We start from the raw sequence: 24,266 nt of genomic DNA on the forward strand, positions 1-24,266 counted from the left end.
TATTTGATGCCCCGTGGAAAATGCCCAACGAAGATTTTCTGCTGCCCATATTATCGAGATTATCCACTCGGCCACCGGTGACGGGTCATTTACTTTATTTAAAATGATGTGTTTCTGATATACAGCTATTTTCCTCAGTGACCTATACAGTACGTAATAGACTGGCAAAGTAGCATAGTTTCTCGAAGTCGCTATTGCTAAGACAGGCAAAAAGTTGCACATCTCGTATATAAACCGAGCAATTTATTTGCTTTTCTCGTTCCAAAATTTGACGAATACTTACTATTAAAGTAAGTTTTGCATTAAAATCACCTTGGAAATTAATTCTAGACCTTTCTTTCACACGGTTGGTAGAATTAATAGCACAACAGCTTAATGGCCGAACTTCGTGTGCAAGTGCAACACCATAAATGTCAGTAAGAATTGCTAAAAATATGTTGAAAATTATAATTTCTATCAATTACAGTGTATTAAATATCAGTTTAGTGTGTAGTTAAACTCGCTTAAAAATATGAGAGTAGTCTCTAAGGTGAATGCTAACAAAAAACACATGCAGACTCTGATGATAAGAGTGCACATTTCGCCTGTCATAACAATGACGACCGTTGGCTTCACATGATGGCGTCGTAATCGGTATCTTTGCCAATTTATTACTTACAGGTCGTTGATTTTCCTTTTGCCCGCTGCAGCATGCTTGCCAGAGTTACCAACTTTTTTTTTTTTTTTTCAAATTGTACCTTATACTGTTACTGAAATTATCACGGCAACTTGTTTTACAGCTAGGTACTATAATTACGTAAAATATTCCATTTACAAATATAAATATGAAATTAATGAAAACTGAAACTTTAATTGTTTATTTTTTAAAATTAAATTAAGATTTTTGCTCCAATCACTATTGAGGATGTTTTCTAGTTAGTGGTACCGGTACCATCCATTTAGAACTTGTTTGATAAAAGATCTTAGGCCTATAAAGGAATGCGCTTAGATTTTTTATTTTGACGTTCGATTGCTATTTCTGATTTTAGAATAAAATATTTTGGATGAATGAATCCGAGTTCACCAATAATGAGGTTCTCAACCGGATAAACTCCACCGAACACTGGTAGATGATCGCGGGTTTCCACCTGGCCAACAAGCTTGCTAAGTTGAGTTTTTGGGGTTTTATTCACATTAGTAACATCTAAATTAGGGCTTTTCATAAAGTTCTCTCGGTAGATCGCTCACGTGACGCGTTGTCGCACACAAAGTATGAGAAAATAATTTACCACCAGTCTCTATAATTGAACGAAATTTTTATACACTTTTATGCAGACAATTACCAAGTAGTTTTTAAACTCTTTTCTCCGTGGGCAGAGAGCCCTTTTAGCAAGCCCATTATGAATTTGGCCAGGCCCACAATGGGGCAGCCGGATGGTGAGGAACGGACCACCCCAGGATTTTGGGGGGGGGGGGTAAAAACAAACTAACCTTAGTGCCCACGGGACTGTTTAAAAAAATGTCGCTTACTGAAAAAATCTGTTATTTTTACTATATAAATATAACAGTATAAAAACTTAAGGGTTAAGATGCCAACCTACCTCTGGCATCGGCCGGATGGCTGAGCGGTCAAGGTGACAGCCTACCATTTGGAGGACCCGGGTTCGATCCCGAGTCAAAAAATCCCCAAGAATTTTTTAGGGTTGTTCCACCCTGATATTTCAGGCTGTCCCTCTTCACCCCACTGTAGGCCTGGCCGAACCCATAATGGGCTTGATAAAAGAGGCCCTCTTAGTGCCCACAGGGTAAAGTTAAAAAAAAAATCCCACCTCTGGTGGGACTCTCGACCGAATATGGTCGGGTCGAAAACCCTATGAATTTTTTCTGAGTAGCCGTCCCGAATGTCTCTCACCAACTGGCTACCCCATTGTTGCTCTGGTCGGACTCACGATATGAATAAGAGGACATTTGTATCGTTTTCTGCATACTGTACTTTTTAAAACTCAATTAAGATCTGATGGCCGAGGCAGTGGCCAATTTCATTGTTCCACTAAGGATCTGGGACTAGGGATTTCTCCCTAAATCTGAAACTGGATAACTGATATTCTGGCAAAGTTTTGGACATGAGGTTTTTTAGGAGCTTCACCTTAATCATCAGTCCCATCCAAGGATGAAAGTGGCCTCACTGTGCTTTTACCATGATAAAGGCATTAGCCTCCACTCTGGAAGACATGGGATAGAATCCAGCCTATTGTCTTAAAATACATAGCTAAAAAATCAATTCTATATTATCAATTCAAGTAATTCTTATGCTCCTTTCAGTTCTGAACCATACAAAGTCCCAGAGTAGTTAAAGTCCTGGGTAGTTAAGTTCCAGATATGTTGGTGCCCATCCTTATTGTAGGCCTAAAACTGATCTCCTCATTAGTCATTTGTTAACTCTTAGAACTTTCATCATATAACTTATCTCAGATGCTTGATTAATACCAGCACATTGTAGGCTCATACAACTAGCCAGTTATACTCATTATGACCGATTCGTTTGTGATGGGGAAACAATGCCATAATTTGTACCACTCGCAATAAAATATTCAAACTTAGATTTCCATGGTGATTGGACTAATACCTTGCTATAGACCGGTGGTTCCCAAAGTGGATGCTACCACCCTGTGGGTGGTGAGTAAATCTAAGGAAGTGAAAAGATCAAGCGGGCACTGAAGCAAGATCTTGACTGAATGGTTAACCATAGGCAAGGGTTGGGGCATGGCCACCTTTTCTTTTCCTCTATTAAAACAGGTAAGAAGAAACATTGCATATAATAGTTTCCAGATGTGGAGAACAATGTACGACAAGGACACAAAGTGTTTCATAGAAGTTTTTCTAAGACTATTTCCAAGCCACAAAGGAAATTTGGTATAAGTTTATGGAACCAAGGGGGTGGTGGCTCGAAAAAGTTTGGGAATCACTGCTGTAGACTATACTTTAAAACTGATATAGAGATTTTCCACAAGTTTAAAAAAATTAATAACTAAATATGTAGCCATACATTACAATCTAAGAAAAACTAAACAATTAAATTACATTAATGCAACTAAAACAAGAAGAAATTCTGCTGCATCATTATCTACTCTTCATAAAATTGATCTTTTATTAAAAATATTCTCAGTCGTACAATAAAAAACAACTTGTTTTTATTCTCTCGTAAAGTGTTTCATTTACAGTATATTTCGAAGTACACACAGACAAATGATTAAAAAAAAAAGTAAGATGAATTATGTGATGTGTTAAAACGTATACTCGGTGAAATAAGAGATGATCGGATGAATTCAATTCTGTCGGACTTTACTAAACAAAATATTACGCTTTTCCTATACACATCTTTCATACACACACATATAGAATAAAGAAAATTTACTTTCGGTAATTTGTATAATCAATGCGCATCTCTTAAAACTTACATTAAGAGATGGGTTAAATTTATACATAAAAAAATTCTGATAAAGAAATCAACACTGCTTTTCATCATGGGAAGTTTACATGGTGATACAAAATATTGACTCAGATTATATGGTGGTGGATGGGAGAATTTCACCTGGAAAACATTCTTTCCAAAAGGACTCAGTCCATCTATAAATGGAAATTATATATTTACAATTAATATATGTAAATTCAAAACACAAATCCAGATAATACTAGTCAAATAACCAAAACTGCCGTAATGGTAACACGTCGTCTATAACATCACATTTAGCTAACGTCTAATCTAGTGTAAAATCTAGAAATTATGGTTAAAATTTTATAACAAATGAAAAGTCACCTTATTCACATAAGCGTCCAGCTCGGCATCCAATTCTTCTGCTGTTGGCACTTTTCGTGTCAGGTTTCCTCTTCCACCTCGACCTCGCCCCCTACCTCTACTGAAAATCATGATGATTAAATTTTGTGTCCAAAAAGTATAATAAAGAAAAACTAAATAGAGTAATTATTACATTTTTTTTAGTGCTGTAAAATGAACATCGTAATACCTACCTTCCAAATGAGTTTCGTTGTCCTGCACCTCCTCCTTTAGCCCCTCTGCCAGTTCGTCCAGAGGCAGGCAATGATGAGGTTACAATCTGAATATTCATTGGGCGACCTATTAGAAATAAATTTCATTCTTTAATTTCCTACATGTATAATTTTAAGAGCTATTTTTAAATTACTGAAAATGACTTTAGCTGCATTGGTCAAACTGTGACTCATGAGCCACATTTAGTCCATTAGACGAGGTTGCGGCTGAAGTTTTCAATGTGAAAACGCATATGTTGGACGTTCAGCACCGCTACCCTGTAAGCCTAGAAGTTTGACAATGGCATTTGGAACGCCGAGTATGATTCCACTGACATTCCAAATGCCATTGTCAAACCTCTAGGTTTACAGGATGGTGGCGTTGAACATGTGACACACATGTTTTCGTGTTGAAAACATCGGCCACAACCTCACTATTATTTTAACTTTCATATACTTATACAGTTTCTTTTTATAAACTAGATATATATTTTATACATTTTTTGTAAGTTTTCTGACCATTATGTAGTGTGATATTCACATAGATTGTAAGTGTAACTTGCAATTTCATATCAAACAGGCAAATGAAAGCTAAGAAGTATATTCACAGGGTTGAAGAAGTTACAAGAAGGAATAACATAAGATTAAATAAAAGCTGATAAAATATACAAAAATTAATTTTTGTATTTCATAATTGTGTCCACTTCTTTCTACAAGATTAATTTTTTCAAGTTATAAATGCAGGGTCTTCCAAATAGAATGCTATCATTTTAAATTATTGGAATTATGTTAATTATTAATTCCAGTAATTTAAACATTGGAAAATGGCCAAGTTTCACTTCTGACCATTACAATTTCTCAATGTGTGCACCTTATGTCGTATAGCATACATCCAACTGACTCAAATTTTTCCTATGATCATTATGGTACAGTACATATCCATTGTCATTCCTCCCATGCCAGTCACAATTCTATAACTCCTGCAGATTACTCATGCTGAAGCAATGACAACTAATTCAAGTTTTGTAAACTACAGAATGCAAAATGCCTTCTCTATTGCAAAGTTGCCATTTATAGAGAAGGTATTTCCTGTTTATGGCACTTCCTAGAGACAGTAGCAACGCAATAAATGAATGTAGACAAGAGATGAATCTTGGATGGTTAGTCTTTCAATTGGTGTACAATGCATACTTCCAGATAATAATTAACATAATTATAGTAATTTAAAATAGTAGCATTCCTTTTATAAGACCCTATTTTATGTGAAGTTATTTTTAATTATAATATAATTTGTTTGTGACTTTATTGATAAAGAAAACTATATGACAAAAAATTTTAATTATAACTTATACAAAAAGTTTTCAAAAAACTAAATAAACCACCCCATCAATTAACTGATGTCATCTTAATTTAATTTATTATAAATATTTTCAGAACTTTTTAAGATTCATCTACAAATACATCAAGAATATCATTTAAACAAGGCTCTTGATAATTAAAAATGAGTTAATTTCATATTTATGATTAATTATGAATTGAAGTCTTTTAAAAATTGCTTTGAAAAATAAAGATTGTTCTTCAACCAGAACTCATTCTAAGAAGTAGCTTTCATTTATCAACTAATAAAAACAAAACATTGAAATAATCTATATATATAAAAACAAATGTATGTCTGTGTGTGTGTTTGTCCTTCATGCATTACCACACCATTTATCCGATTGCCATGAAACTTCAGAAAGTTGTTTAATACACTCCCACGAAGGTTTGTCGCATATGTGAAGACCACCATTTCCCCCCTTTCAAAAATATATTTATATATAAATTAAGGCTTTCATGTCCATCAGATGGCGCTAACTTCCGATGACTTAAGTTTGCTTTTCTGTGAGGCATTATGCTTTTCTGTGAGAATGGACTAAAGCAGATCATTTTCTATCTATTTATATAAATAAAATATAACGTTTGTTTGTTCCTACTGATTCCTTTGAAATTTTGACACAACATTGCATTCGAATACGCACGTGTTTTTATATAATATACATGTCGAAATTCTCCCCAGTGGGGGGAGATGGACGGGATTAAGGCTTACTGTGAATAACTCGGCTTCTATTATACTATTTTACATGCGGTTTTTTGCGTTTTTAATTGCGTTTTAATAAGTTACGTCAACAGAATATACACTAAAAAGGGATTTTTCGATATTCCCCAGCGGGAAAAGTGACGGGATTAAGGCTTACTTTGAAGAACTCAGCTTTTATTATACTATTTTAGATGCATTTTTGATTGCGTTTTAATACGGTACGTCAACAGAATATACACTAAAAAGAGATTTTTCGATATTCCCCAGCGGGGAGAGGGACAGGATTAAGGCTTACTGTGAAGAACTCTGCTTTTATTATACTATTTTAGATGCGTTTTTGATTGCATTTTAATAGGGTACATCAAGAGAATGTACTGTACAATGGGTACAAATTAATGTACATCCTGGCTCCACAATTAGCACTACCAGGGTTCAATACAGAATACATAAATTGGAATTACAGATAAATATAAAGTTACAAATGAATGTGAGAAATAAAATATAAAACAAAATAATAATAATAATAATAATGATAACAACAACAACAACAATAATAATAATGATAAAAAAAACCTAATAACTAGTATGTACAATTATATACAAGTTGAACAGTATTGTAGAATGTATATAAGATAAGATATACAAACAAAAGCGGAAAGTATTACAATGTGGTGAGAGAAGAAAGCCAATTAACAAATATGTACGAAAATTTACATACTGAACAGTATTACTGATGGTGATATAAAATATGCAACGCAACAGGCAAGCAGGAGACAGACCATAGTGTAAGCAGTACAGCCACGGGTAGTACAATGAGATCACATGATGAGTAGGCTGCCAGCTGCAGAGGAAGAGTCCGATGGCGGCAGCTGAATCTAGTTGTTGACGAGCCTCATTGAGTGGTTGCTGAAGCTTCTGGCTAACCTTTCAAAGACAAGGAAGATTTCTTTGCTGGCCCAAATGTCAGAGTGGTTGGTTGCATGGCCAACCAATATTAAGTTCATCTATGAGGAGTCTAATATTCATGCATTCATGTTCAAAAGTATAGCAGTCAAAGAGGTAATGATCGGAGCCATCTTCCACTTGGCAAGTCGGGCAGACTTGTAGGTCCTGTTGGTGAAACGGTGCAGGTAGGCTGCAAATTTACCATGGTTGGTAAGTAACTGCGTAGTGTAGTAATTTGGAGAAAACCACTGCACGGAGAGGAAGCGATGTAAGTCAGTCCCTAGTGGCAAGTGTGGCAATGGTTTCATGTCTTTTAATGAGTTTGTAGAAAGCATTGAAGATTTCCTTGTTTTTAATGAAGACGTCGTGATCACATGGCCAATCAATATTGTAGCTGTTTACAGTGATTTTTAGATTGAGACGTTCTGTTTCGAGAGAAATGCATTCGAATATATAATGGTCAATGTTATCTTGAAGATTACAGATAGCACATAAGGCATTTCTTTTGTTCGTAAAACGCTGAAGATAATTGGAAAATTTACAGTGTCCAGTAAGAAATTGGGTGAGAGGAGAACTTGGTTTAACCCATTCATATGTATCATGGAAATTTTTAACATCTGGTACGAATTTGAAAGTAATATTATTATGTTTTTGAGTCCAGTTATTTTGCCAACGATGGAGTATATCATCGTATAATAATTTTTTGACACCTCTCCGGCAGATCTTATTATATATAGTGCAAGTAGTCATATCCCTGGTGGCTTCCTTAGCTAATTGATCTGCACGTTCGTTTCCTATTAATCCCTGATGTCCTCTTGTCCAAGTGATGCTATATTCATTGGTAGAATTGTAGAATAAGTAACGAATGCGAGTGACAATAGGGTGCGGTTTTCTACTACGAGGAAGTTGAATAGCAGAATATGAATCACTAATTATATGGACGTTCTTATGTTTCTGGTAAAGTTCGATCCAGTAGGTAGCCATGTATATAGCTAGCAATTCCGCCTGGAATACCGTACTTGCTTTATGTAACTTGCCTTTTACATTGTGTATTTCCATGTTGTGTTCGTAGACTACAAAAGCACAACCGATGGATTCGTCGATTCCAGAACCATCAGTATAAATTCAAAGTCGGGTTGTGTGGGAGGATCAATCCGAAATAGGTTGTTAATGTATGGAGGTAGACTTTCAGCAGTTGGACTATGATTTTCATAGTTTTCCGATCTAATTTCACCGGTAGAAGTGCAAATATTGGTTCCTATTTTCAGTTGGTGTAGATTGTATTCGAGTTGGATAATCTCTGTAATTGGAGGTTTTCAAGCTAGTACCTGTAAGCTAAGCTACAAGTAGGAGTTGTCCTATATGCTCTCGTTATTTAAAATCAATGCTTTTCTCTGTGAAGATATTAATTTTCGATGTAAGTGAACTTTATGAATGGCGTTACCCCAACTACAGTAACCATAAGTAATAATGGGGATGTAAATTTGATCATAAATAATATTTATAGCGTCTGATGTGAGTCCCCAGTTTTTCCTAGCAATTTGTGAGAAAGCATGAAAGATTAAGGTTGTTCTCTTAGCAATATATTTGACATGATCTTCCCAGCCAAGTCTAAAATCTATCCATACGCCGAGATATTTAATGCTTTTTTCAATTTTAATCGGCATATTATTCATTTTGATTGAAGGTTTGCGAAGGTATAAGTTAGGTTGTTGTGGCTTGTTGAATACGATTCCAATAGTCTTATTCAGATTAAAGTTTAATTTGTATTGTTTTCCCCATTGATATATTTTTTCGAGTATCTCGTTGCCACGTTTTTCCAATACTGCACGAGATCTCCCACCAATAAGAATTAGCACATCATCTGCATAGGTGGTAGCTGAGTCATATCCAAAGTTTTCTTGTAAAAAAGCATTAAAAGTTAAGTTCCATAGCAGAGGTCCGCATACTGATCCCTGTGGACATCCTTGTACAATGTTGCGTTCCACACAGCATGTTCCATATTTTAGTATGGCTTTGCGACCATGAAGATAATTTGCAAATAGATGATATATATTTGATGAGCAAGCAGCTTTCCTTAGTTGAAGGAGTACGAAAGGCCACCAGGCACTGTCGAACGCTTTAGATATATCCAAACTAACACCGAGCACGTATTTATGGTTATCTAGTAGATTTTTGATATTTTGTACGGCATCATAAATAGCATCTGAAGAGGAAATTTGCTGCCTAAAACCGTATTGAATGTTGCTAAGGAGTGCCTTGTTCTCAATATGCCAAGTTAAGCGATCTGTTATTAGTCGCTCAAGGACTTTACCGAAGACTGATAGTAATGAGATCGGCCTGAGTTCATTAGGCTTATTTGGTTTAGGGACAGGTACTAATTTTGCAATTTTCCATGGGGCTGGAAATATCCCCAAGCTTAAACAATGTACTGTACACTAAGAAGGGATTTTTTGAAATTCACCCCACGGGGGAAATGTTATACATTTATAATAGATACATTTTGAGCCACAACGCGTGGCTGGGTCAGCTAGTAATATATAAACCTAATAATTTCAATTATAAATCAAATAGAAGTATTTGTACAGGTAAGAGGTAGCTGCTAAAGCACCTTCCATTGCACACCAACAAAAGTGCAGGTTTACAAAACAATATCAATAAAAAGAAGTTACCATCTAAAGGAACGCCATTATACTGCTTCATAGCTCGAATTGCGTCGCTACGCCTTTCAAAAACAACATCTGCTGTACCAAGAGAGCGACCAGATCTGTCATAATGGACAGCAGCCTTCCTTAATGGTCCAAATTCCGCAAACAATTCCTAATTTAATAATGAGAAATTAATAAATATGCTATAAATACAAAATAGATAAATTCATAAAATTTCTATCTTGAATTCAAACTTACTTTAATGTCAGCATCTGATACACCATAATCTAAATTGGATACCAAAAGTTTGGTCGGTCCAGTTGTGATTCGTTGACCAACGCCGCCATCAAACATGTCGTGCTGCCATTTGTCTGGCAATTCTTTAGGCTGCAAATGAAAATAAACTAGTTGACAAATTTTATAAAATTAATTTCATTTAATATATGCATCTAGAATAATAATTATGATTTACTATAAAAAACACACGTATATATAGTGGGTGATTGGTTAATGAACATAATCCATTCCAAGACTTTGTTCGCTATCCAAATTGTTCATTAACCAATTATCCATTTATCATAGGTTTTTATGGGAATTTGATTAATTCATTCTGGAAACTCTAAAAAATAAAAAATATATACTTTCTTATTATGTTTATTTATATGTAATAATAAAAATACACATGTACACAGTCACTTTTATTAGTCAATGTTTTTCTGTTTGTGAAAGTTAAAGAATCTGTCTAATGTCAATTGCTTTTCTCTTCAGGACTTTTCAGAATTAATTAATAGCATTGTAACTGTAGAGATCGCCAAGCCTATTAACTTCAACCTGGTTTGGATGCCATTCTAAGACAATGTTCTGACATCTTCCCACTTTAAAAGATGTTTAATAGCAGATGTCGGCACTAATCCTCTTTTTTCAGAAGAAAACATATCTTGCCAAGTTTCTCGGTGTTCTTCATTCAAGAGGTCTTGGTGTTCTTCTATCGTCAGATCACTTTCAGGTTTCATTATGAGCTCTTCAATGTTCTTTATTTTTCATATGTGGTTTTTGTTACTCCTTTAGCTGCTTGAATCTTCTTGATTATACTGTATCTTTCTTAGATAAGATTGAACCGTCGCCTACTGTAGACCTATTTAAGCCATACTGCCCAGCAACGTCAGACATCTTCTGCACAGTATGCCTTTGCTATTATACTCTCACCTTTCAAAAATAAAAACCAATGCAAAACTTAGCTAGTGCCTGCCTGACAGTCTCACGAATACTATAAAAGAACTGTTTCTGCCGGAAAAATAAAAGGCTGGAATTACAAGGGAGAGTTTCAAAGTTCGAAGGAATACTATCTGATCAGTACATACTGGGTTGAGCATTGATGTCAACATCTCCTGTGCTCCGAAAAGTTTTAAATTGTTGCATGAAGACCAATTGGTATTCATTATTTTACGCTGCTTTTTCTTGTAGTGTTTGTTGTTCGAACATAAAAATCTTTTGCGAAAGTGTTATTTATCCGATCACCCACTGTATAAGAAAAAAAGTAATTTAGAGTAAGTAGAGACACCCGCAAATCTCTGACTTTCATCTTAGGTTTGCATACCATCAAGATCCTTAAGTGTATTCGTCATAATTTACAATGTCTGAGTGTTTAATGAACAATTCATTATGTGACGAGCAATAAATTTGAAAATTAATTATTCATAACATTTACATTTGTTTTATAAGTTAATGGACTTGATAACCACAATGTGACTGTATGCCAACTGTAATAAATGAGTTTTATTAATTGAGTAGAACAGAAATGACAAACATTTTTGAGTTATAGTGAGTATAATTATGTTTAAAAATATTTTTGCATTGACTTTACATCTTTTAGACTGAATAATATTATTCAGAGAAATGAAACAAAAATGTTTTAATTAGGATAAATGTAATAAAGCTGATTGAAAAAAGAATGATAAGATGATAAACCGAAACTGCACGACTTATTATATGCCAGATGATTGTCCCAACATGCTACTTTTGGCACGCGTGTCGTAAGTTTGCCTAAGATTCCCGAAATATTGAAAAACTAGTCAAAAAGTTGGAACATCAGTTCTCTCTAAAATATATTTTTTCAGAAATTTTTCATGTATAATTTTTATACATTTAGAAATTGTACAGTTTTATTACATAAAATCCAATATTTTTAGTGTTTCAACCTGAACATGTGTCAAAATAGTGTCATTTGGACCTTAAAGCAAAAAGGTTTCCATGCTTATGTAAACCTACAGAATGAAAAGAAATTATTACTGTAATTAACAGCCTGTTAATTAAGTGTTATTTCAAAGAATGATTTAAATGTCAAACATGGTAAGCATCCATTATGATGAAAAAATAATTACATTAATGCAGCAGTACAGGAGATTAGTCGAAGAAAATTTTTAAGAAGCTAACTTTGCGCCTTAAACTTTCATAAGAATAATTAATTTTTATGAAAATTTAATTCTGATCTTTAATTAAACTTTTTTTGTACCACTTACAAAAAACAATAAGGTTAGATTCTTAAATCTTGTATTATAAATAATTAACAGCAGTTATGTATTTTATGTACAGTATATTATATAAATAAACACTTATAAATGATGTGAGCCTTTGAATTATTCTTGGAAAAAACTAATACTTTTATAAGAAGATATATTTAATAATATTAAGTAGAAGATATTAATGATGAAATTTCTAAAACATGCTAATCAATTGTTTTATTAGAAATTAATAAAGTAGTAGCAAATGATATTATATGATAGACACTTGCACACTACAAACTCAAAACAGTCGGGGATATTGTGACATCAGATTTAATTTTATGAAAAAATCACATCCATCAACTTCATTTTAATGTTTTAGAATTTGTATGCGATGTTATTTGCATTGAATATTTCTACTTTTTCATTGCCAGGTGCACTATTGTTCTAGCAGCTGCAGGATGTCACATGCCCCCACTAGAACCATTAAGTCATAAAACCACAACATAAAGTTTAATAAACTATTTACAGAAACATTAACAAAATTATCTTTTTTATAATAATTAAAAATTGTGGTCTTTTTTTCTTTAAGTACTGAGCCAAAACAGCAATATTTTCCAACTGTTTTGAATAGTTTATTGACAAACGTGATTACATTATAAAAAACAAATAAGAACAAATGGAACTAATGAAGGCTGTGAAGTCAGACTCGAGCAACATCGAATAAAAACGGCCGTCAAGGACTGCAGAAACAGCATCACAAATTATAATTCATTTTATTATAATTAGAATGATTATTATTCGAGTAAAACCTAATTCCATAAAGTTACAAAACTTTCATTACCTTTCTGCTTAAATGAAGAGTTAACAGAAACAAAAAACCAATAAGAAAGTATGTTTGAATGGTGTTATATTTTAATAGATAAATGCTACATTTAAAATTATTTCAGAAACAATTTGAAAGAGTTGATACTGTTAACTATTTTCTGTTACTATAAAGCATTATGAACCTTGTTTAATAACATTCAAACTGCTTTTCTCAGAATGTTTTAAATTCGGTCCACCCATTATCAGCAGCCAAGAACAATTCCTGACAGTGATCATATAGAGGAGCAAATCTAAGGGCAGTACAAACGTTGCACTAGCACAGGGCCTCAATAATTTAAAATGCAGGTATCACTTGCTTAATGCATGAAATTAATTGAGGCAATCCCTTTATATATGTGACAGAAGTTTTGATTAGCACAATTTTGATATATGTGGTAGCATCGAGGGATTAATTAACCATGTTAATCAAAAAATACCTATATACTGTATATAACTTTCACTTTCTTATATATATATATATATATAGTGTATATATGTGTATATGTATATGTAAAAACAGATACAAGAAAATGAAGATAAATAAAATGAGAATGTAAATAATTATATCATATATAAATAAAAAGATTGTTTTTCTTGTTTTTTATCTTATAAATAAAAATTAATCTTATTAAACAATTAATTAAACATTTTAAAGTAGCAATAATAATAATAAAATCTAAATGACTCCACATGAAAAGTTTGCATCAGGCTACTAGGCTACACTTTTCTTCAGACCAACTCTGGTGTATAGCCTAAACACATAAAAAGCTTTCTAAAAAACTTTTTGTTCTGTGAAGTACAGGTTAAATTGGTTTTATTTATTTAGCTATAAACATATGATAAGGCACTATAATGCCATAATGCCACCGAGTATTATTCCCAATAATTTAATATTTAAATTTATATGTATAGTAACAATATACAACAGTAACAAAGTATAGGTCTAATCAACTTTCTTAGTCATAAAGTTGACATTATGAATACGAATCAAGCAGATTAAATAAATAAATGATAATTTTCATTTAGAACAATTACTTCATATTAAATCTTAAATACGTTTAACTCGGAATGTTTGAGTGTTAAATAATTCATGAATTATTCAATTTAATGAAGATCAAAATAAGAAATTGAATCTCATAAAACATCAATTCTCAACCTAAAACATACACAAAACCTAAATATATAAAAGCATTCATTTTCTTGATCAATCTAGATTTAATAATTAATAAATATTATTGCATCTAAACAGAATAATGAACTTACCTTATTGTTAATATATTTAATAATAATTAAGAAAAAATTAGATATTATTTTTTTTATACAGTTTTATAAATTTATTTAAGAATTGCAGAGTTTAATATAAAATCACAAAATACCAAATCAAAGCCTAATTTCGTTGTTTTCAAGGAACACTAGTTTGGACTACTATAAATGAGCGTATAATTGGGGGTAAACATGAAATGTTAGAATGAGATTTCATTGAATTTAAAAATGAAATAATAATAAACTCAGTAAATTTTTGCTTTTATTAGAGCTAAAAGTAGATACAAAATACAAAATTCATTAAACGTACGGTCTTGAAATTAATGTTAATTAAATATCGATAAACATGCTCCGAATTTAAGGGAAAATTGCCACTGCAGCTTAAAAAGCCTAGAATAAAAAAACCCCATTTTCATGATCTACATTGGGATTTCATTAAATACTAGGAAAATTTATATATCACTCATAAAACCAACACCAGCAAATAACAAGAAAAATTATTTGAATTATTTAAGAATGTGTCAAATTTTTGTTTTTATTTGCTGGTGAACTAGTTGCTTGTTAGAATTTCTGCACTTTCAATACAGTGGAGGCAGGTTTTTAATATAGCAACATTTAATTTAAATCTGCTGTGTTGTTTTACTGATATTTTATAAAACAAGAATTCAAAGGAAACTTAAAAACTGAAATAGATGATCCAAGTTAGTCATTAACTGATTATTGGATAGGAATTGGAATTGACTAATATTATGCAACCAATATCCAATATTTCTATTATTATAGGAGCAGTTAAATACATCAATAATAAGAGCTCATCTTGATGATATTTTAAGTTTTTAATATTCTCACCTATATTACTAATTAGGCTTACTCAAAACAATTTTCACTTGTTCCTCCCGCACGGAAAATTTGCATATTGATGAATTTCATTAAAAAATTTCCCAAACTGTCTTGATAAAATAGCTAAGTAGAAGTTTCATCGTCATTTTAAAAGCATATTTTTCTATTTTTTTGAAGTAAGAATGAAACTAATTTTAATCTTTTTATTAAAAAATGATTTTATATACAGTAGAGCGTTGATAAGTGGAACGTCGGTAAGTGGAGTGGCCGGAAAGTGGAACGATTTTCAGTCGGACTGTGTCGTGCTGAATCGAATGTTTTTGATACTAAATTTACTTCTAAAGTATAATTTTCATGTTTTTTATATTCTTTAACATATTTATTTTGTTTGTACAAAATGCAGAAATAATTTTTAACGATACGATAGCCTCGATGATTATTATAAAAATTTTCGTTAGGCTTAAAATCGACGAAAATTCAACACGAAGCGACACGCAACGGAGAAAAATTCAACAGGAAGCGATACGCAACGGAGAAAAATTTGAACATCGGACAAGTTAATGTATTTTTTCGTACAAAGTCGGAAACTGGAACAAATCATTAACTGGAAGGACCCCAGTCCCCAATTGGTTCCACTTATCGACGCTCTACTGTACTTAAATATTTGATAAGGCTCATTCAAAGACAATAACCAGAATGAATCCAACTTATCATTCGAACACCAAACGGATAATTATTCTGTCATGCTCGCAACAAAATCAAAACTTAAACTGCCAGATTATTTTCAGGTTATATTAAGACTGACTTTAAATAATTATCAAAATTTAACCTCATAATCTTTATACTGGATGGCTGCACAATTGTCTGTATTAAAATCATATTTTGATGCTAATTAAAATTATCCTTAATACATCCCAAAAATAACTGGGTAATGTAGACTTAGGTTAAACAATTACCCTGTTACACCTTTAACTCGTAAATGAGTTTATTTTTAATCAACTTTATCCATAAATTTGAAATATTTCTCATTCAAAATTATTCTGTTTAAAATTTATATAAACTAATGGATATAAGAATTCAGTTTAAAAAGCTTTCAGCTCTGTTGTATGTCATTCAAATAAACCTTTAAACAATCTGCCGGAATGTATCGGGTTACATTATGGCTACATTTAATAATTAAGTGTAGAGTAATTTTGCCTAGAGGTAGACAATTAAGTCACCATTTCATAATAAATTTATTAATTGGCAAGTAACAGTATGGTTATATCTAAATTATTAATAGTTCTGGAGGTAAAAATTAGACTAAAGTTTTAATAGCATAACTGGCAAATAGCAGTGCATCAACAGGTTCGTGTTCCACTCTAGGCTGATTCTTTTCCTCCATAACTTTCTAAATTAAATATTAATTTATTTATATTTATTAAATGTAGTCATAATATAGCCCAACACATTCTGGCAGATCATTTGATATTAATGAATAATTAGGTTATTCAATGTTTAAACAGTATTTGTAAACAAACATCTTTCAAACCCTTGTAACTTATTTATTCCTTATTTTTAGCACCTTTTCCTTTTTAAACTATATATATATATAAAACAAAAGCACAAAACTTAAGACACAGAGTATAATGTTCAGCCATTCAACTAAGCACCTATATCCACAGATCTAGTGTAGTGTTCTTATGACTTGTTCGGCAGCAGTTGTATGTCGCTACGAATTCTACATTCTGGGGAATGCAAATGGCATAACAGTGAGGTTTTATTCCATTTTACCCATCACTCATTTTACCTATTGCATATTCTGCTAGTGTCAAATGACTATCATATGTATGTTCTTTTAACCTCTCTTCTAATATTTGTACATACTGCCTAGATAATAAGCTAAAGTTCTTTTTTAAAAAAGGAATTTTACTGACAGACTTCTGGCTTTTGTGGCAATGTTACAAAAGACCTCCTTCATGTAAAAAGTTTAGATAGTTCGTAAAGCAAAATATTTGAAAAATTTTGACATAACCATAAAAAAATAGTGATTAATCCTGTATATTTAGTTTTTTTTTTAAATTACAAATTTAAATATAATGATTTATATAAAATTATACAGAATTTTTATACTTACTTAGTTATAAAAATTCTTAAATTTTATATAATTTTCTTGTTTCTAAAAAAAGAAAAAAAAACCAAAAAGCAAAAAAGCAATTTCAGATATTTTTGATGATAAAAACTTATCTTATCTAATAAAATAATATTTTTTTCTCTTCTAATACTTTATTTACATTATAGTATATTAATCTACTACAATGTAATATGAAAATTTGCAACATATCATCATCTATTGGCTATTTAGATGCATTAGTAATGAGCAAACAATGTTCGTTTCTAATAAAATATAGCAACTGTAATATTATCCGCAACTTCCTGTATCTTAAATAAATCAAAATATAAACTCATAATTTACAGACGTCAGCTTTTAAATTCTCGACAGGCATCTTAAACTTTATTAGCTTTGAGAACTATTTTGAGTTACACAGGGTAATGTAGATATGCAACTAATTCCAAAATTCTTAATAAATAAAATAATTTAATCATACAGTAAAACTTCTCTAACTCAAACGTCCGAAACTTGAATATTTCTTTAACTTGAAGAAAATGAAGCACTCAATAGGTCTCAATGGAATAGCATAGGAATTTAGTGTCTTCAACTTGATTTCCTTAACTCAAATTTTCTCCAAGTTTAAAGTTTTCATGGACCCCCCACACTGATTTACATTACTTTCAACTTCTGTGACTCAAATTTTAATAAATATCTACATACATCAAGGAACACCGGGGATGTAAACAACACTTTCCGGAACCTTTTACCGGTGTTAGACGCAAATCGAAAAAATTTCCGTTAACGTTTTCAAACTATTTTCGAAACCATTACATCCCTATTGGGTCATGTGACCCTTTCCAATACAAGTCCGCCGCTTTCAACATGTTAATTAAGAGGGCGTTTTCGCATTCGTCCACTCCAGCAGCATTGGCCACCGAATTGGAGCATGTCAAACGCGTAGCGACCATCTACGGGTACCACAAGCTTATTAATAGATTAGTTAACCGTCACCGTCGCACAGCACGTATCTCCGACATCCGATCATGTCTCGCCAATCAACCTGAGGATGAGACACGGATCCCCGTCACATATAATCCGTACGTGGTGACGTTATATAAGAAGATTACCCGCAAGCGCCGTATTAAGATCGCATACAGAAGACGTCCCACCATCTTGGACATACTCCGTAACGGGAAGGATCCCCCGACCCCAACAGACTTCCGGGCGTTTATTCCATTCCTCTTAAGGATCACAGGTTTGACAGAAACCTTGTTTACATCGACTCAACCAAGAAATCCCTGGGGATCAGATTACGTGAGCACAATGCTGATATTCTACATGAGAGAAATCCTACGGCACTCTCAACTTACGCCACCAATCCGAGCATCGAAGCGGCCCTCAACCAAGCCAGGCTTATCATCACATCGCCTCACCCTGAACATCTGAGATGGTTGGAGGCTATCTCCATTTACAAACACAGCCGCACCACCACCTGCATTAACTATAAAGAGGAACTCAATTTGTCCTCCGCCTGGCAGACCCTCATCAACGCGGACCTTTAATCGCCATCTACTCGCACCGTATGCGCATGTCCGACCAGCTGCATCGTGAAGCATTCGATTTCGGTTTAAAAATAACTCGTTCGATTATTTGTTCTGCGTTCCTCGTTTTTTACCGTCTGAAGAAGAACTACCAAGTTCGAAAACGTTAACGGAAATTTTTTCGATTTGCGTCTAACACCGGTAAAAGGTTCCGGAAAGTGTTGTTCAAATTTTAATATTTATTCTATCCAAAGTGATCCTAATTACCAGATTCCCATGAAACTTCCAGACGATTCCTTGTATCTACTGTCCAGCACCCATTTGCAGAAACATTCCAGTCCAGAGAGAGAGGATCTATCGATTTGTCTCAACAAGACATACCTGCAGAACTGTTAGATTCCATTAGTTACATTGAACATTTTGCTGAAAGGCATTACATAGGCTGTATTAAACAAAAAAACTATCAAATATTCTTCATATAATGCAAGGGAGGTAAAAATACAAATCTATTCAGAATTAACATTTTTCATTCTATTGTCCTCTAACTTGAATCATCTATAACTCTAGGTTCTTTCCGTCCATTCGAACTTTGAGTTAGATAAGTTTTACTTTAGTTTTATTACAATTTGTATAATATATATATATTCATTTATTGAAGTAACAAGGCAAGAATGCATAAGGTTTGCACTGAATGCTTTCACTCATTTTATTTTTGAATGTGATTTGGCTTAATTTAACTAAAACCATTATTTTTCATTAAATACTGGAATCTAAGATATCCTGTAATGAATCATTTGTCCTGTATGACTATATCCAGAAATTTTACAGTGAATTGCAAAAGAATATCTATACAGTTGCTACTACAGGTTACATCTCTAATATAAACTTAATATAATTTTTCTACTGGTTATAGGATCATCATTAAACTGGGATCACATGTGGTAATTGTGCTTTTCTGCAACTAATGGATTTTTTACAGGCATTTTTCACCAAACTGCTATGTTTCCATGATATCCTCATGCTACACACTACCCATATGCATAAAAATTTCAAGCAAGCTCTTTTCTGCTTATCACAGGCTTTCAAAAAACTGTTGGTTTATGCATGCAAACACATACAAGTTTTCTTTATTGTCATAAAATTGTATGCACAAGATGGCAATTTTCTTCTCTGACGTCGTTTTTTTTGATGACCTGACAACATAGAAATCTCTCATGACTGCTGCAAGAGATAGTCATGATTCATAGATGTTTGTTGGCTATGCATGACACACTGACATGCATTCTGCAAGTTGCTAGGACCTTGAACACTTGCCTACATAAGGGGTTTTATGGCTTCAACAATTTAAACGCTTTTGCGATTTTATTTTGTACCAAAAAAAACCACACAAAAAATCATTTTCTGGTTCTTCTGAAAAACACTTCAGCCCTCCAATCATTTATTTCCAGCTGACTTGTTTCATATTAGCCTATGCCATCTCAAAATTTGAAGGGGTCTCTATGGGAGTCCAAGTCAACAACATTGTTCTTTAAACATAATGGTATGTTGTAAATTAAACAATATATAAAGTTGAAATCTTGCACATTGCAGAGAACACACATTTTTCAAAACTCAAATTTGAGGAACAGCGATTACTTGTAGCATAATTACGCATAAAAAACCAGTGAAAAATTACCACATTACTCATGTTAATATGTTAAAATAACCTACAAATCATGTGCAGTTTTAACATTATATTGATCTTGTGAACATTTATAAACATCTAGAAACCTATTTACAATTGATATAATATTGCACATACTGTAAATATGAAGCCAGAAGAAAAAAACATCAAGTTATTATTTTGTTTGATAAATTCATATTAGTTTATATTAAGTATTTTAAGATCAAATAGCAAAGTAATTACTTAGCCTTGAAATCATCAGCTAAATAAAGTATTAAATTACCGAACTACTTGTTTATCATTACATAAAAATATCTGATTTAACAATAAAATATCAATTTCCTTATCTTATATTACCATATTATGTAATCAAATGCATTAGAAACTGTAAAGGTTTTAAATAAATTATTTATCACCACCAGTTTTATTTACTAATTAATGCAGGTGCTGATAGCCTTATCAGTCTGGAGTCTGGAAAGCAAAAGTAACACATTTGATCACAATGCTTAAGCAATGTCAAAATTCTTGTGTGATTAGCCTACTGAAAAAAGATCAAAGTGAAAAAAAATGTCGCCCTCCAAAAATTTCTCTCGGTTGATAAAAAAACACCAATCCGGGAAACACTGGGTGGCATTGCATGCCTTCGGTTCTCAATGATGACATTTTAAAAGGCTACATCAGTAGTATCTGAACTTTGCATTAATTACCATATTTTACAAACTATAAGACGCACCTTAATTTTTAAGCAATTTAAAAAAAAAAAAAAAAAATACCTATAAGACGCTACGGACTATAAGATGCACCTGAATTTCGGAGGCAATTTTTCGAAGAAATTCCCAATGACTGCTCATGGCAATGATTTTTTTTATTTGCAGCAGAAGCAGAATCATTTTTACTCCTCCCTATCCTTTTTGATTTGGATCATCTCTTGGCTATGCTCGACTTGTTAGCTTTCAATTCCTGTTGTTTATTTTTGTAAATTAGAATATACGTACATTTTATTTATAAAAACTTTAGACAGATGATTAAACAGTACAGCACAATCTTGGTAATCTGGCTGTTTACTATTTTGACACGTTCAATAATTCAACAGTAGTATTCAGTAGTCAACTCGAGTATTATCAGAGCTGTTGTCAAATTGTAACCAATCTTTCTTCTAGTTCAAGTGCAGTTTCCACTAAATTTGAATCTCACTAACATGGCATGATATCAGTATCTTATAACAATACTGTATAAATATGAAAATCAGTTTCCCAGAATTTCCTATCGAAAATACTCTCTCTATCACTAAATTAGTGATAATTGATCAATTTGGTAGCATAACTATTAGTTATCTCGATCAGTACTCCAACTTTTTGTTGTACTTTGTTATTAACAGTTTATTCCACACTGTCAAATTCATTCATATGTTCATTACATCAGTTATTTAAATCATTAATGCAACAAAACATGTGAACTTCCAATAATCATTAAGCAAATCGAAGAATTTAACTAGAATAGATGGGATTATGATTGAAATGAAAAATTAATTGAGAACTAAATTACATTGCAACTTGAACACAAACTATATGGTGTATTTTCTCGGACACATGGCAAATTTCATCACTAATTTTTCTTCAGTTGACTGACAAACGTTTGCAACCAACGTTTGCTGGGTACGCAATAACAGTGCCACCGTTCGTCAAGGTGAACAGGATCGAACCAAACTGTTAACAACTGAAGAAAAATTAGTGATGAAATTTGCCATGTGTCCGAGAAAATACACCATATAGTTTGTGTTCAAGTTGCAGAATAAGCACCGGCACGGTTTCATAAATACTACAACTAAATTACATATTTTGTTTTTTTTGAATTGAACTAAATATGAAGTAATTTAACATCAGTGTTATTAAAGTGTACTATTAACAATACATAATATAAATGATCATACTGTTCTATCGATGCCCTATTTTCTTTCTGTTATGACCACTCCTCCTACCAGATCTTTCTCTTCTTCCCTTTATCCCTCCTTCCATCCTTTTTGATTTGGATTGTCATCTTTTTGTCTTGCTCACCTTTTATCTCTTCCTAGATACTGTGCCTTCAAGATATCCTGCTTTCTCTACATTCTCTTTGATGTTCTAAGAGAACAAACAATGTACAGTACTTTGTTCAAGTATAACATGAGTACTGAGGAATACTGATAAAGACAGCCAGTAGTTATGCTACCAAGTTGGTCAGTTATCAATAAATTTAGTGAGAGATACAGTATTTTTGGTGGGAAATTCTGGGAAACTGATTTTTATATTAATCATTTGTGTAAAGTTTTCATAAATAAAATCTACATATATTCTAATTTACAAAAACAAACAGGAATTGAAAGCTAACAGAAATATCAATTTTTGAATATAAAGAAACTAGAAAAATAATATTCTATAGTTTGATTATTATATTAATTAATAGAATTGATGAAAAATTCAATTTCAGAAGAAAATTTCTTTTAATTAAATAAAAGATCTTGTGATTATATTATTTTTTACATATTTTCATACTTTACTACATATTTTTCAATTATCAACAAATGATATTTACAAATCATTTTAATAGAATCATAAGTTTTTTTAATTAGTAAAAACTGGCCAGGTTGATAAGTATATTTAAAAATAATTGAATAATACAAATCCCTATTAAATCTGTGCTGACATTTTCTGTATTCTTCAATTATTTTATAATTTTTAAATAAGATTTCTTGTTTACAAACGAATAAATTTTTAACAGCTTTACCGTACTCCCAAATTTAAATATGACAAAACAACGCACTTTCTCCACCAAAAGCCTAGGGGGAACTGCGATATGTATAATGCCTCAGATTTTTCTTGAAACTAAAAACCCCGGAGGATCAGCAGAGGAAGTAGCATAAATTTCGATTTAAATTCTCCACGGTACGAAAATAAGACAAAGAAACTAAACGTGCACGGATGGCGATTCTATATTACCTTTCAAATGACAGTTTATTAAATGATAACAAGGAAATAATGTTGTATTGGCTGAATTTATTGAGTTTTGAATCCTTACATTGATAAATACTGTGATAAAACACCAAATTTACAACTGTCAACCTGCTTACAACTGCTATTGTTACCAAACACCCAAGACCTTACTTGACAATCTTACCAGTGTTGTTTAATACTGTAATTACAGTCAGATGCATAATACACCAGACAATAATTAAAGCATATACTTAATTATTTAAAATAAAAAAGTAATTTTAAAACAATTAAAAAGGTTTAAAAAATAAATCAATAGATTTGTAATCGAGTATCAAAATGTATACTTATAACGGTTAGCTTTTGTTTACTTGAATAACCTAAACCATTTTGAATCGAGTTTAAACTAGAAAACAGATCAAATTACATACAAAATGGTCGAAAGTGCGATCACACGTCTATTAATAAAATCATGATGCGTTACGTAGGGCTTAACAAGAGAAGAATGTAGATAGAAGCCGTTTATAAAATGGATACTCACTCTGTTGTAAGGAGTGGGTCTTGATCTTCCTCGATTCGTTCTTGTTCTTATTGCTCCAGCTCCACGTGAACGACCCGTCGTCGCGCTACTTCGTCCCCTTCCACCTCTTCCGCCTCTCTGGCCTCGTCCACGCAACATCCGATAATCATTTTTGTTCAATTTGATGATATCATCTAAGGACATGTCTATTTTGTCCGACATTTTCAGCCTTATTGTCTATAAAAAATCTTTCAAAATGTCGCGAAACCAGAAAGAAAGACAATAATGGCGGTTGAAAATTCGAAAGGGATTGTGGG

At 32.4% G+C, this 24,266-nt stretch overlaps 1 protein-coding gene across 2 annotated transcripts; it reads right to left on the bottom strand.

Moving 5' to 3' along the window:
- Window positions 1-3,148: 3,148 nt before the first annotated feature.
- Window positions 3,149-24,266, bottom strand: LOC136970329 (THO complex subunit 4-like). 2 transcript variants are annotated; one of them, XM_067264760.1, is made up of 6 exons: window positions 23,971-24,266; window positions 9,955-10,083; window positions 9,721-9,868; window positions 4,009-4,114; window positions 3,797-3,893; window positions 3,149-3,606 (listed from the first exon to the last, which is right to left on the bottom strand). In XM_067264760.1, the coding sequence occupies exons 1-6, from the start codon at window positions 24,169-24,171 to the stop codon at window positions 3,598-3,600; spliced, it is 690 nt and encodes a 229-aa protein (XP_067120861.1). In that variant the 5' UTR covers window positions 24,172-24,266; the 3' UTR covers window positions 3,149-3,597. The 2 variants fall into 2 exon arrangements, with proteins under 2 accessions (XP_067120861.1, XP_067120860.1); XM_067264759.1 differs by having other exon boundaries at window positions 3,797-3,896.

This window comes from Centruroides vittatus, unplaced genomic scaffold (assembly GCF_030686945.1).
Source record: "Centruroides vittatus isolate TY-2023 unplaced genomic scaffold, ASM3068694v2 contig_1916, whole genome shotgun sequence".
NCBI classification, from domain to species: domain Eukaryota; kingdom Metazoa; phylum Arthropoda; class Arachnida; order Scorpiones; family Buthidae; genus Centruroides; species Centruroides vittatus.